The sequence below is a fragment of the Octodon degus genome, unplaced genomic scaffold (genome assembly GCF_000260255.1).
Source record: "Octodon degus isolate 3935 unplaced genomic scaffold, OctDeg1.0 scaffold00007, whole genome shotgun sequence".
Classification (NCBI taxonomy): domain Eukaryota; kingdom Metazoa; phylum Chordata; class Mammalia; order Rodentia; family Octodontidae; genus Octodon; species Octodon degus.
This window is the reverse complement of record NW_004524583.1, coordinates 22,161,842-22,176,203: the sequence shown is the minus strand read 5'-3', so window position 1 is coordinate 22,176,203 and position 14,362 is coordinate 22,161,842. Positions and strand designations below refer to the sequence as shown.

At 40.0% G+C, this 14,362-nt stretch overlaps 2 protein-coding genes across 2 annotated transcripts in view; one reads left to right on the top strand and one right to left on the bottom strand.

Annotated features, from left to right (window-relative positions):
* Positions 1-142: 142 nt before the first annotated feature.
* Trmt5 (tRNA methyltransferase 5) lies at positions 143-5,285 on the bottom strand. Its single transcript, XM_004624923.2, has 4 exons — positions 5,138-5,285; positions 3,555-3,727; positions 1,664-1,788; positions 143-817 (listed from the first exon to the last, which is right to left on the bottom strand). Exons 1-4 carry the CDS (start codon positions 5,251-5,253, stop codon positions 143-145), a joined length of 1,089 nt encoding a protein of 362 aa, XP_004624980.2. The 5' UTR covers positions 5,254-5,285.
* Positions 5,286-5,421: 136 nt separating this feature from the next.
* The window catches only part of Slc38a6 (solute carrier family 38 member 6), a 64,959-nt gene continuing 56,018 nt past the window's right edge, over positions 5,422-14,362 (top strand). Inside the window, exons 1-4 of the mRNA XM_023701592.1 lie at positions 5,422-5,548; positions 6,828-6,958; positions 8,824-8,897; positions 10,854-10,867. Of these exons, the coding sequence (XP_023557360.1) occupies positions 5,444-5,548; positions 6,828-6,958; positions 8,824-8,897; positions 10,854-10,867 (324 nt within the window). The 5' untranslated portion in view covers positions 5,422-5,443. The remainder of the gene's footprint in view (positions 5,549-6,827; positions 6,959-8,823; positions 8,898-10,853; positions 10,868-14,362) is intronic.

Sequence of the window (14,362 nt, the reverse complement as noted above, 5' to 3'; positions counted from 1 at the left end):
TTGGTTTGAAACTGTCTCACTGCTATTTGTTTCTCAATAAAATTATGGGAAAAAAATAGAAAAAATAAAATGTATGAGAAGGTGGACAGAAAAAAAAAAACCAAACCAAAGAAATCTACATGGAAAGTATTATGCTTTACATTTATCTCACTATGAACTGCTCACCTGGATGGTCTGTCTGGTTCTTACACAGCACAGCAGCTGGGATCTGAAAGCTGACGCACAGCATTACTTTGTTAGGGGCCACGTTTCTCACTAGGTGAACTGAACTGCACGCCTCCAAGGAAATGCCGAGTGCAGCTCCTGCGCGTTGCCGGACATCCTCAACAGGGTTAACCTCCTTGGAAAAGCTGTAACAGTGCACTCTGGGAAGGAGCTCCCTGCTGCGCGGTTGCCGATCTACAAGTGATCTGAAAGCACCAAGAAACTCTGTAGCCTTTGCTGGCAGGTTCATAACGATGTGGATGGAGGGCTTGCTTTCTTCTGACAGTTCCAGCTGCCGCTGTAACTCTTCTTTGACTGGTCCTTGGAGGAAGTCTTTCCCATCCAAGTTGAAGACCTTCACTTTGTGGCCCACTTTATTTAATTTACAGTTGTGCAACAGCCACTTATGGGACTCTGGGTTGAGATCATTGGCAAACACAATGCAGTTTTTCCTAGCTGCTGGAATGGTGAAGGGCCCAACCCCAGCAAAAACATCAAATAGGATATCCCCAGACTGGAGAAGGTCTGTGATACGGCTGTGTTCTGTAGAGAGGCGAGGATTCCAATATACTTTTGAAAAATCAAATTCATATATGTAGTTGTTTTCTCGAACCTGAAAAGGTATGGTTTGGTTATTCCTGATACGAAATTTCAGCCATTAATACTAGACAGGTATGTGTATACACATAGTGGCACACATTTAACTTTACTACTACCAGAGCAAGTAACAGTAGACTTAAAGGCATTTTAATTAGAATCTTGGTGTTTATGCTATTTCTGGGGCCAGTTAGTGTCTTGTACTATACCTGTTCATAAAAGTTATCTCATTGAAGCAAAACAGCTATCTCATTTCTAAAAGGCCATTATGTTGTTTCCAAATCACATGAGGAATTTTTCAGGAAAACCAACTCAATGGCTTATTTTCTTAGATCACCAGATAGAGGGAAAAACTGTCTTTATAGTCTGTAGGTAAGTTGCTGATACAATTTTCATAGAGCAAATAAGTCTCCCTGGTTTTAGTTAGTAAAAAGCTTAATGTTGAGATGTACTTTACTAAGTCTTTACTTGAGCTCTGCAAATTTCCTATGTATAAATTACACCTAGTATACAGAATGAGTCATTCCAATATTTTAGTTTTCATGGGTAAACTAAATACATATACTGAAGCTAAATCATGACCAAAAGTAAATAAGACTGGGACATTTCTTTAAGATCCACATTAGACATTTTAGAATACCAAAAATAAAACTAAAATTAAGGGAATATGACCTTGGAAAGTTGCAAAGTTATATAAATCTGATAGAGAAATACCCTCTATCTCCTGCTTTATTGTCAATGCTATCCCACCAATAATATGTAAGTCTTCAGAGTTTTACATATTCATCAATTTTTTCATCTTTTGATTCTGAACACCAATCTTGATATACAGCCTCCTAGGAGATGATAAAATATTCTGTACCTTGGTCATCATATTCTCTTCTCCAGATAGCACTTCCATTTCAAAATTTCGATATGTATTGTCAATATTATTGATCTTATTTACTGCTGAAGTGATTCCTGGATTTTTGTCAATCATAACTTGGCCTAAAAGATGAAAATAGTAAATATTACTTGTTATAAAGTAAATGTTAAAAAAATATTTAACAGAAATAAGCTCTATTTTCTTTTGGTTTATAGACTTAAAACTACCCTACCTAATGCGTGTAACTCTACTACTGAAGTTAATTTCTGATAGTTAGGAGAACACACAAAGCATGTACACTTTTAAAGAAAAAAAACTTTTGAGGCATTAGGCTATACCTAATAGGTGCCTACTTTTTTTTTTTTTTTTTTTTGAGACAGGGTATCCACTGTTGTCCACATTTTTACTAAACCTCAAGCGTACTAATGCAAGTAAGCAACAAGTCAGGCTATAGGGAAGTGGGGAAGAATGAAAAGAAATGTGAAGGCCTGGACAACAAATGGTTTCAGAAAACATCAGCAAAGACATCTGCCTGTTTCAATGGGCCTCAAGCCAAATGTCTGTTTTACTGTGGGCTTGAACAAATGCCTCCACTTTGTAAGTATATGTATGCAAAACAATGTTTCCAACAAAAGAAATATTGATTCTTTAGAATCTGATATAAATAAAACATTCTTTTCCTCAAGTATAACAACAGAAAAGCTATAAAAATAGTAAAATGGCATATCAATGATGCCCTTAAACAGTCTATTTTTTGTCAGCACTTAAGAAAGTTATAAAATTCTACTTATTATATCACTGTGTAAGGAAAGAACAATTTGTAACTTGGTAAAATGAAGAAAATACAAATCTGTTGAAATACAATCAGAATTTTGTTTTTGCTCTGAAACTTGGACACCTGATTATATAATACATTCTAATCAATCACTGCTCTTTTCCTGTTCTGCTTCAGATATCTGGACTCAATTTTTAAGGTACAGAAGTGAATTTTAAATGAGTAAAAATTTTTAAGTGAACTATTTTGAAGTTCTATAGTAAAATCTTTAAAACTATTACTGTATGAGAATTCTTTATTTTTAACCTTTGAGTACCCATCTATGAGTTTTAAAAAATACATATGGGCTAAAGGAATGTTTGAGTTAGGCACCTAGGAAAGACTATATACCTGGCATCTGTACCTAGTCAATAACTATAAGGATCTACTCAAGTATTTATTCTACTACCATTATACGTTATCAATCCTCTCATCTTTAAAAATAAAGTTAATGCCTAACAGCACACTTCTAAAATCCTACCCATGCAGAGCATTGAATACTAGACTTTAAAGCTGAAAATAATTCCCAGAAGTCCTAAAAATTTCTATTTTTAAGGAGCTTTAGAGAACATAGAGACATCAAATCTTTAAGGATAAATGTAATTTTAATTAGTCCTCTACATCTTTCTTATCAAAGACCTAAGGCCAGTTTAAACCATAAGCATTGTTTCTAAAAGGCTAGAACCTCTAAGAAAGGATGGTGCCTAACATCTAGAAGAGGCTTAATGTTGACTCAATAAAAGCATAAGTAAACCAGTTGTCCTTTTGTCTATGAAAGCTTTATTTATGAAAGCTAGTACTGAACACTGTCCCAAAAGCCTTAGTCTCATACACTAAAATGAATTGGGCTCAGTGTAGAACACTTTTGTACTGGTGTACACAAAAACCTCGACCAATAGAACCTGCTATGCTGAAATGAGTGTGTCAAACTGGCTCTCAAAAGAGAGCATGCGGTTCAAAATGTGGCTTGAAATGATACTGATAAACTGTCCCTCTGTAGCATTTCAAAAATAATTCCCAAAACAAGAGAATTAACTGTTTTCTAATACATGAACATTACCATGACACACTTACCAATTAAATGCTTGAACGGTAGCTGATGATCTCGGAGGTTCAGGTGTGCAATGTGTCCTACTCTGCTAAACCCTGAAATCACATCTTGACCTTCAGGAAGCACAGCTCCCAAGATCTCTTCTGACTTAAAGTTTTCGTAAGTTAGTTCCAGATTATATTTAGATATCTGTGGACTGACATTAAGCTGACTTAAATTACTAAGTTCTGCTTTTTCAAAGGAATCATGGGTAAGTATTTTATAGGGATCCAACATAATTAATCTACATTCTTCATCCTCTGGATCTTCAATTACACGCTTTATGCCTGGGCGCTGCAGTGCTGCCCTTTTAAGGGACCGCAACAATCTGTCGGCTACTTCTTTCCTCACTTTAAGCACTGGAATGGTGACTGTCTTTTTAAAAGCTGTCCTGTCAAGTTTTGTCATTCCTCGAACATGAGAGGGTGGTGAAAAGAGTTCAGAGGTGCTTTTATTTGCCTCCATTTCTGGCATGGTTGAGAATCTTCCCCTTTGACCTAATAGGAAAACATCAGGGGCTTTCCTAAGCTTCTGTGTAAGCGCTGTCCATGCTAACAGAATCGACAATTTGGACTCAGGTGGGTTACAGCTTTCTACTTTCAAAAGTCTTGAGAATCCACATGGCCTCCATAAGATTCTTTAAAAGAAAAAGTATTCATTAAAAAAAAAATAAACTTACAAATGAACATGTTCACAATGACTTTTGAGACTAAAAACTTAACCTATTTCAAATAACCTGCTACACAAAACTTTTTAAGATGTGGGAGAAGTATACTATCTTTTCCAGGATAGGAAGGAGGATTTTTATTATCTGCAGCTTCTGCCCACCTGCTCTCTGGATGAAGGAATTAGTGATCTATCCACCCACTGTACTCACTGACCTTCTTATCTACAATTTTTTTATAAAATGCAGTGGGAATCATCTGCAAAGAAAGCAGTCAGTGTTCCTATGCTTAAGGGTGCTTATTGGAGCGGATACTGTGTTATCAGTATTGACAGTCGGGTAGTGGCATGCTGCTTTGTAAATGAGCTTTGTTCCCCTCACATAGGTTAACTCACACATTTCCACCGCAGGTAAGGGATTAAGCCAAGAATTTAAAACCCACGCAAGACCGGCCTCAGTGTGTTAATGCCGGATATTGCCGGGTTGCCTCCTTGCTTTACCGCCGTGGGGCCTGTCTACAACTAGAGGCTTCCGCGTTTTCAGAAGACGCTTTGCCGAGTCTTTTAAGCACAGTGTATGTCACTTTATCTTTGAATGTACCTAACAGGCGAATATGGTGCGAAAGGCGCTGCACCACGATTCTATACCGCAACGAAGTCAAAGTTGACACTCAGGTTCAGACTGGCCTACCACTTAACGAGCAGGGCGATCCCGGGCTAAGTCCGCGAATCTGAGCCTCAGTTTCTTATCCCTAAAATGCGGTCAAAGCCTGCACCGAAAGGCCTGGCTGCCCAGTACCGGACCTAAGCTCTGCACACGGGCGGCTGGGAGACGTCAGAGCAACCCCAGCGACCCAGCACCACCTCGGCCCCGCAGGCCCTTTGCACCGGGCCGTCACCTCACCAGCTGTGCTTTTCCAAGTCTGGGCGTCGCTCCCCAGCTGCCTTGGTGACCAGACCCCTCACCTCATGCTCCGCGGCGGCTGGGAAATGGGGGCCAGGTAGCGCGGCCACCGTCATCACGGTGCGCCGCAGAGGGAGCGCGCGTCATCAGGCCTCGACGATTCTCCTCGCTCTTTCCGCCCGCGGGCTGAGTTGGGAGAGAACTCGGCGGGGCCGGCCGATAGCTCCACCTCCGGGCGAGCAGCAGTTGGAGCCGAGGGCCAGAGTCGAGTTTGCACATGGACGTGGTGGTCAGTAGAGGAGCAGCATGGAAGCGTCCTGGGGCAGCGGCAGCGCGGAGCGGGGCTGGTACATCTCGGCTCAGCAGCCGGAAGACTCGGCGGCTGCGGAGCTGCGCCCGTTGCTAAGCAACGTAAGTGGGCTCGGGCGGCATCCGGGCGCTGACTGCCTGATGCTCCCCACGCGGCTGGCTAGATGTGACCCGAGAAAGGGGGACAGCCGGAGTCTGAGTCCCGGGGGTGGGACCCTCATTCTGGAGAGGTCCGGGGAGCCAGGAGAGAAAAGCCTCGCATGCAGTGGGGAGCAGAGCTGAGGAAGGTGCAGCCCGGAGTGCAGGCGGGGCGGCGGGGCGGCGGCCCGGACCCTGCCGGGGCCCTGGGTCTGCCCGCTGTGTGCTAGCGCTTCGGTTTCCCCTCCAGGCCTGGGTGGGCTTTGCAGGCGCCCGGAGTTGTGTCATTGGCAGGCTGTTGACGTCTTAGTACAGGCGCGGGAGGGAAGGCGGCCCGGCACTGGGCACCAAGGTCCCAATTCGGCCTTCGCTGCGGACCCAGTGTGCTCTGGCTCTGGGCGAGCCTCTGCGGCCGAGCTGTGGCCTTGCGCGGTAGCAGTTTATGATTTTGTTTCCAGCTGCTGTTAGGAGCGAGGTGTTCACAGGGATATATTTGTCAGAGCAACGTCATTGCTTCTATTGTCACTGCAGGTAGCCCTGACCATTCTTACAGTGGGGTGGACTTACTACTTATATAAATAAGGGTTAAGCTTGCAGTCCTAGTAACTGGGAAGGAAGACTTGTGGACAGCACTTCCAAGCTGACTCAGGGATCCTTCAGAAATCACATGAGCTGAGGCCAGGTCCGTTCTGTGGGTCTCCACCCCCAAGCCTGTGCTATCTTCCTTTATCTCTGGCATTCACGTGATTAATCATGGCCCTTCCTGAAGACTACCTGGCCTCTCTGTGGCAGACATAGTTTTCCCTAGGAGCTCTGGATTCCGGGGACGCTGATTAGGAGGAAAGGAAAGGAACGAGTTTTAGCGAAAAGCCTGGTTATTTGCAGATGTTCTCCATGACCGTTCAGTGATTTTTATTGTGTTTTTTTTTTTGTTTTTTTTTTTTTAATGTATTTAGTACAGGGGTCTACAGGGTCTGACTACACAGATCAGATTCATAGTGATTCTCCTGTTTTCAGCCTGCCAAGCGCTGGGATTACAGATGTGTGCCACCATGCCCAGTCTAATCACCATAGCAGTGCGCTCCGCGGGCCGGGCCCACATGGCCCGCAAACCCAGCCGCTGTGCTCTGCCTAAGCAGGCGCTTTAGTCGGCTGAGCTATCTGGCTGGCCCTCCATTCAGTGATTTTTAAATGGAATTTGAACTTGATCATTCATAACACTGTTACATCTTTGTACCTACAGGAACTTCATAGACAGGGATCTTCAGGAGCTTCGTTTGGTTTTTCAGTCTTTAATTTGATGAATGCCATCATGGGAAGCGGCATCCTTGGCCTAGCTTATGTTATGGCTAATACTGGTATTCTTGGATTTGGGTGAGGTTTTTTTTTCTTCTTCCATATCTTACCATTGTCCCCTTCTTCCCCCTCCCCCCGCGTTTTAATTGTATATTGAAAGCTGAAGAATAAATTCCATAAGATACTATTGTACGGTTTCTAACTTGATAATTTCTGAAGTTATGACTTTTTTCCTCTGTAGCTTCAAGGGATTCTACTTGTAGTTAGACATCACTTCTGTGTTATCAAAAATGCCTTGTTAGGCAGTTTCGTTGTCCTTACCTAGGTAGCATTGCCTGTCACACCCTGGCTATATCACACAGCCTATTGCCCCAGGTAACAAACCTGTAACAGCATGTTACTGTACTGAATCCTATATACAATGGTATTTGTGTATATAAACATTTTTGTCGAATTGGCCAAAGTGAGTCAAAACTTGTCAGCCTTGCAGGTTACTGATTAGCAACAATTTTTCAGTCCAAGTCAAGTATGTAATCTTTCATTCTCTCCATCTGCTTTTCCTGTCATTAAGTAGTATCATTTAACTTTCTGAGGCAAGTTCTGAACCTGTTCCATTTCATCTATAAGTTTTAGCCCACAGACTCTAAAGCAGAAAACTTCCCTGGCTTCTCTGTACTCCCATAGTTCATATCCTCCCTAAACTCCGAAGTCCCTTAGGACTGGACCGTACGCTCAGCATCTGATGCCATGGCTAACAGATGAATGAATAAGTTCATTTTGGTTGTTTTCCCAGTAGAAGCAGAGTTTAACCAAGATATTTAAAGTATACAGAATCTGATTTAGGGTTAGTTCTTGCTTTTATCCCAAAACTCTTGATAAGCAGGTCAGTTTTTTTTTTTTTTTTTTTTGTACCAAGAATTGAACTCAGAAACTTGTGCTTGCCAGCAGAGGCTTATACCACTGAGTTATTACACATCACTACATCATTACACATATTCCTTTTGGTTATATTACAGTCATTTTTTGAAATCTCCAGGTATCAGTTTAATTATAGGTGCACTTTCACCTCTCAATTTTGCTACTTATTAATGAGTTTTAAGTTAATGATGAAGTTAGGGTTTCTTTAAATATTGAGGCAATTCTGAGGAGAGCCCTAGTGCTGAAACCTTGTCATGTCAGTATCTTCCTAAGGAAAGCAGAGAATTGTGTGTGCTGTTTCTCTCTGCAATGTTGGTAGGAGAACCTGAATCATTACATTGTGTGCACAGTTTTCAGGTTATATCACTAAACGTGCAATTGCATCATTTTAGTTTGGTTTAGAGAGTATGTTGTGTTAAATAAATGCTAGGAAATACAGTACTAATATTACCTGTAAAGAATGGGAGACAGGAAAGGCAAACAGAGGACAGTGGTATTTCATAACTAAAATGTAGGTCTAGACTTAGAAAAGGAAGAACAAGTAGTCCTAACAGGGAAGTGCCAGGATTGCTGAGGGGCTGAATCAGCAGTCAGCAGACAGGAATACAAAATGAGGAAGTTTGTTTGTACTGGTATTGTAAAAATGTTTGTCTTTCTGATGTTGTGTTCTATTCTGAAACCAGTATATTTTCATTTAAATAAAATTTGTTAGATATAAAAGAATGCAAACTTCTCTTGATTTAAAAAAGATAACCATGATTCTACCACTCAGAGGTAGACCTTGTCAACAGTTACATGTGAAGATATTTGTTCAGTAATGAGATGCCATGAAAAGGCAAACTTTGCTGGGTGTAGTGGCACACACCCATAGTCCCAGTTGCTTGGGAGGCTTAGGCCAATCTGGGCAACTGAATAAGATCCTGTCTAAGAATAAAAAGGGCTGGGATGTAGTGTAGTGGTAGAATACCCCATGGGTTCAGTCCCCAGTACCAGACAGACTGACCATGTGTTCTTTCATATTTTAGCTTCTTGCTGCTGCTAGTCGCTCTTGTGGCTTCTTACTCAGTACATCTCCTGCTTAGTATGTGTATTCAGACAGGTAAGTACAACTACTTTGCTGTTTCATTTGGTGAAGAAATCCCTTGAGTTTGTACCTATATAATATTGTAAATTTAATTTCTGGGGCTGGAGGAATAGATCAGGGACAGAGTATGTATTTAGCATGGACAAGAACCTGGGTTCAATGCCCAGCACCAAAGGAGGTCTGGAATACCTAATTTTCTCTTGGCATCCATTATTAATAAGGTGACTCAAATGGGAAATTTCAAAGGGCTAGGATTTATAGAGCCAGTCCTGTGGAGCTGTTGAAAGACAGGAAGAGAGGAGACAACTAGCATTCTCTTGCCTTCCTCTACAGAAATCAGTGTAGTTTTCTGGGTTAGCACAAACAAGGTGCCTAAAAGGTATTCACAGGAGCGAGCCAAGTTTTTGGGGATCAGTAGGTGGACATTTGCCCTGCAGTGAGGCCCTCTTCCAAGAGCCCATCTACCTAGATCTGTGCCACCTTCTCTGCCCATCTGCCTGCTAGACAGAAACTGGGGTGGCAGGGTTAAGAGAGTCAAAAAGAAAGTCAAACCTTTGGATTTGTCTGGATACATCTAATCTTTTTACTTATAGTCTAAAATAAAGTAATTTTTCCTAAGTGACAAAAGCATGTGCAGTTAATATAATTTATGTGTATAAATTTATGTGGGTTTTTTTAAAATTTGGAACTTTCTTGTGGATAAGTTCCTATAAATTGAAATAATTAATTAATTGTTTGGTGTAGGGTCTCTTTGTACAGCTAGTGTCGGCCTGGCACGTGGTACTGGAGATCGAACTCAGGTTCTTGCACTTGCCGGGCAAGTGCTGAGACCACCAAACTATCTCCCCAAAGTACATAAATTAAAGAACTGCTTTTGTAAGGCTCTTTGCCATTAACAAATTTCCTGTGTCCATTGATCCTCATCCTTTTATCTGTCTGTTCTCTCTTTGGATTAGTTAATTTTAAAGCCAAAATCATAATCATAATTCCTGTATGGGTAAGTACAATTTCCTCTGTCTGATTTTGTGGCTTTTAGAAGCAGAGCAGATACACAAAACAGATTTTTTAAAAATAGGATTATTCTGTATTGAACCAGGTGAGAAAAGTCTGGAGTGTCTTTTTATAAGAGTTTTAAAACTTTTCAGAATATAGTTCTAAAAGCACTGATCTAGTTTGTTTCCCTAAAACCCATGTGTTTTTCAGAAGCACCTGATGTTTTTTTTGTACTTTTTTTTTTTTTTGTACCAGGGATCAAACTTAGGACCTTGTGCTTGCCAGGCAGCTGCTTGTGCTGCTGAGCTATCTCCCTGGCCTGATGGTGTTTTTGTAAAAAAAAAATAAATAAATAAAATAAAATTTCAACAGTCCTCTAGGTAATCCTTATGGAAAACCAGTTCTGGATCCTATGACTGTAACTTGTACTAATGCTTCTAAATGCATGCCTGTGTTCACAGTGAGTGTCCAGACAAAAATGCCAGGAAACAATGCAGAGAAGCACATTGTTCAAAATCCAGGAATAATCTTTTTTTTTAGAACCAGGGATTGAACTCAGGCCCTTGTGCTTTCCAGGCAAGCACTTATTCTACTGAGCTATCTCCCTGTCCCCAAGGAGTAATCATTTTTGATAACAATATTTACAATCTTGCTGAAACTTGACTATAATTTTAATTTTGAAATTTTGCTTTTTTTGTGTGAAGAAATTATTTTTATGAATTGGGATAGTTCAGCTAACATTGTAATACATTCTTTTAATGAGGTCTACTGAATGATTACTACCTTAGTAAACTATAGCAGTTATTTCATCAGTAACTAGACTTTTCTTAATTCCAATTATTTGAGAGTAGTATTTGATTTGTGGAGATTTGTGTTTGTTTCCTTTGCTTTGATTCTTCTGGTTCTTTCTGTAATGCTGGGGCATATAAAGTGAAAACACCTGTTTCTCTATATTTTTCTTTTTCTTTATTTTTGTAGCTTACTTGGATCCATGAACTAATTTCCTCCTAGCTCTTCATTCACACTGATGCTCCTGTCTTACGTTGATTGAATTCCTTCAGTCAATATAAAATTCTCTGTGGAGGTAGGCTTTTTTTCCAGTACCTTCATATAAGAATAATATGTAAGGTTTTTCTGTCAGTTTGTTGGACTATTACAAAGGAATGTAACGCTTAGATTGGGTCTGTTGGTCAGAGGAAGAGCTCTTATAAGTCTTATAAGAATTGGAGGGTCTGAAGAACATGTTAAGTGAAATAAAACAGACACAGAAAGGAAAATTAAGTATTTTCTTAAGTGTGGACTATTAAAACTTCAAATACATAGAAACAGCAACTAGTCTGCAAATGAGAGGTAAAAAGTTGATCCAAAAGCACAAAGCTACATGGAGTGGGTAGATCTAGAGCACTAATGTATAATATGTTGGCTAGTTAATATTATATTCTTTACTGAAAATTGCCAAGAAAGATTTCAGGTGGTTTTAAACATACATACACTGAAAAGGTAACTTTGTGAGAGAATGGTATTTAATTGACTGTCTTAATCTTTTCACTATGTATAGCACAGCATCATGTAACACATCCTAAAGGCTGCACATACTTTGTGTTTCCGATTAAATGGCATTCTAGAAAAGGCGAAACTATGGAGACAGTAACAGGACCACTAGTTGCCAATAGGCGGTAAGGTGGGTAAACAGCACAAAAGACTTTCAGGGCAGTGAAATGACTCTGTGATATTATAATGGAGATATGTATCATTGTGCATTTGTCAAGGCCCATGGACTGTACACTGTGCAAGGTGCCCCCAAAACTTAAGTATTAACTTGATATGATACTGGCATACTAAAGCAGGTTCACGGACTTTAACAAATGTACCACTGTGAAATAGGATATCCACAGTTTGGGAAGCTAGCCCAGTAAGGACTACTTCCTGCTCAGTTTTTCTGTGAACATAAAGTAGCTCAAAAAATATAGTCCACTAAAGAAAATACAAACAAGCAAAGCAAGAAAAGAGAGTATCTTGGTGTCTTTTGTTGCTGAGGTGCAATACCTGACACCCACAACCTAAAGAAGGTTTGATTTGACTGATATTTGCAGTTTATTGTCTGTCTGTCTCCAAGACAGAAATGCAAGGTAGAGGGGCGTAGTAGAGAAAATGTTGCTCATGCCGTGACCAGGGAGAAGAGTGCTAGCCACAGAGCCAGAATGGGAAATGTGCCCTTCTAGGTCACGTCCGCGTTGGCCTGCCTCAGGCCAGACCACACCTTCCAGCAGTGCGCTCTGCCACTGAACTTGCCAGTGGATGAACCTATCCAGCAGTACAGTGCGCCTGTGCTCCAGACACCTTTAAAAACTCCACCTGTAGGCTCAGAGAATTGGGGACCAGGAGGTTCCAGATCTAAAACCATTAAAACAGAAGAAAAGGAAAAACAGACCATAAAAGTACTAGATGAAAACTGTAAAAGTAATTATCGTGCTTAGTAACTGCAGAGAACTAAGAGACGATGAAGCATTTTTGAAACAAGAACATGAAATCATTAAAAGACTCTTCAGAAAACACAAGTCCCAGAAGTCAAAAATATATATAATGTAGTAGTTGAGTTGGAAGAACAAAGGAAATTTCCTGAGGTAGAGTAGGGAAAAAAAAAAAAGAAAAACAGATTAGTGCAGGAGACCCAACATATAAAGTACAGGAATTTCCAAAACAGAAAAGAAGCAAAATGAGATAGTAGAAATTTATCTTTAGAATAATATTTTAAAATGTTGTAACCAAAGGAAATTAGTTTCTTTATTACAGTGGTTCTTCCTAGTATCCAATATAGTAATTGTAAAATAATCCATACCAATATATATATAGTTAATGTTCAGGAATTCACAAGTATGTTAAAAGTTTACAGAGAGAAGAAATCAAAAATCTTCATCTTAAAAAAAAAAAAAAAAGAAAAGAAAAACACAAAAATCATCAAGAACCTTACTGACAAAGGCCCTCCTAGGAGCAGTACTATAAAGTAGAAAATTATAAAACAACACCTTCAAAATTCTCCAGGAAAATTATTTTATTTTGTTTTGGTTTTGAGCTGGTCTTGCTAAGTAGTTCAGGCTGGCCTTGGATTCACTACGTGGCTCAGGCTGGCCTTGAGTTCATGGCATTCCCCATGGCTAAGCTTCCAGAATGCTGGGATTACAGGTGTTGCCACCATGCCTGGCTTCAAAGAAGATGATTTTAATATAGAATTCTATACCCAGCAAAACTATCCTTTAACTGTGATGTTTGAATGATGCCACTTTTATATGTGCAAGCTTTCAAACAATCTCCCATGCATATTTACTTAGTAATAGAAGATTTTCTTTACCAGTGTTCGGGAATAACAAACAGCATAGGAGGGAAGTAAGGAAAGTTCCTGGAATATCAACTGAGCGGTAGATCTAAGTACGCCTGTATATTGGAGTACTACTTTTCACAGCCAGTCTTTTTGCTGGTGACACCACACCTCAAGATTGTGTTAGTAAAAGGATAGCAGCCTCTTATTCCCCAACCTAGGGGAGTATCTTTCCCACTTGTCAGTCTCTCACTGCAATATCTGAGTATGCTCACAGGCGTGGCTACAACAAAAGTCTAAGAATAAAATATAAGTTGAATGAAAAGAAAGAAGAGAACTAAAAAAACTAGGTTAAACTGTGGGAGGAGTGAAAATTGAGAGAGGCTGATATCTGAGTGAATGTGAGTACTAACGGAGGAGATGCCTAGTGTCTTCCCAGTTTTCTGGTTTGGGCCAGTGGGTATCGATAGTGTCATTAATGGAAGTAGGAACATGGTGGAGATGGCTCAAAAAATTAGCTTAGTTTTATAGATGCAGACTTTGTTGTATATATAGGTGGAAAGGACTTAGAAATGAATCATAGCATAGAGGTTCATTTAGTCATGTAATATTCTTTTATCTACTACAAATATAGAAATAGATAAGAACCAGTTCTTGCTGTTAAAAAGCTCTGTCTTATAAGAAAGACAAATAATACAAACAGATAATTTATAATGTAGCATGTTAAATGTAATAACTATGTGCAAGGTCTGGTAATGGCTCAGAACAGAATGATTTGCCCTGTCTGGATTGGAGGGTGAGGGTCAGTAAACATTTGTGGAGGACCAAACTAAAAAGGAGCTGAGTATCACACAAGGCAAGTGAGAATGTTCTAGAATGTGCAAAGGCACAAAGGCACATCCTGTGTACTATATTAAGGTGCTAAAACTAACTTACTGCTATTAATGTGTAAGGTACAAAGGACAAAGTTAAATTGGTGATAGACAAGCCTCAGATCCTAAGGAATATAGGTTTTTGCCAAGAGAGTAAGAGAAGCCAGTAAGATTGTTAAAGTACATATGAGAAAAGAGAATTTTGGTTCTGCCTAAAGCCTAGAACTTAGTGTCTTTATCTGAGAAAGAGAAAAGTTTCCTGTCTTCCTCGTGCAGAAAGCAACAATTAGTTTATGAGG

Coding starts and splice junctions, on each gene's coding strand:
- Trmt5 (XM_004624923.2), bottom strand. CDS start 5,253: ATGACGGTGGCCGCGCTACCTGGCCCCCATTTCCCAGCCGCCGCGGAG. Junction 3,728..5,137: donor GACTTGGAAAAGCACAGCTG/GTGAGGTGACGG, acceptor GCTTAATGTCAG/TCCACAGATATCTAAATATA. Junction 1,789..3,554: donor ACCGTTCAAGCATTTAATTG/GTAAGTGTGTCA, acceptor TTCATCTTTTAG/GCCAAGTTATGATTGACAAA.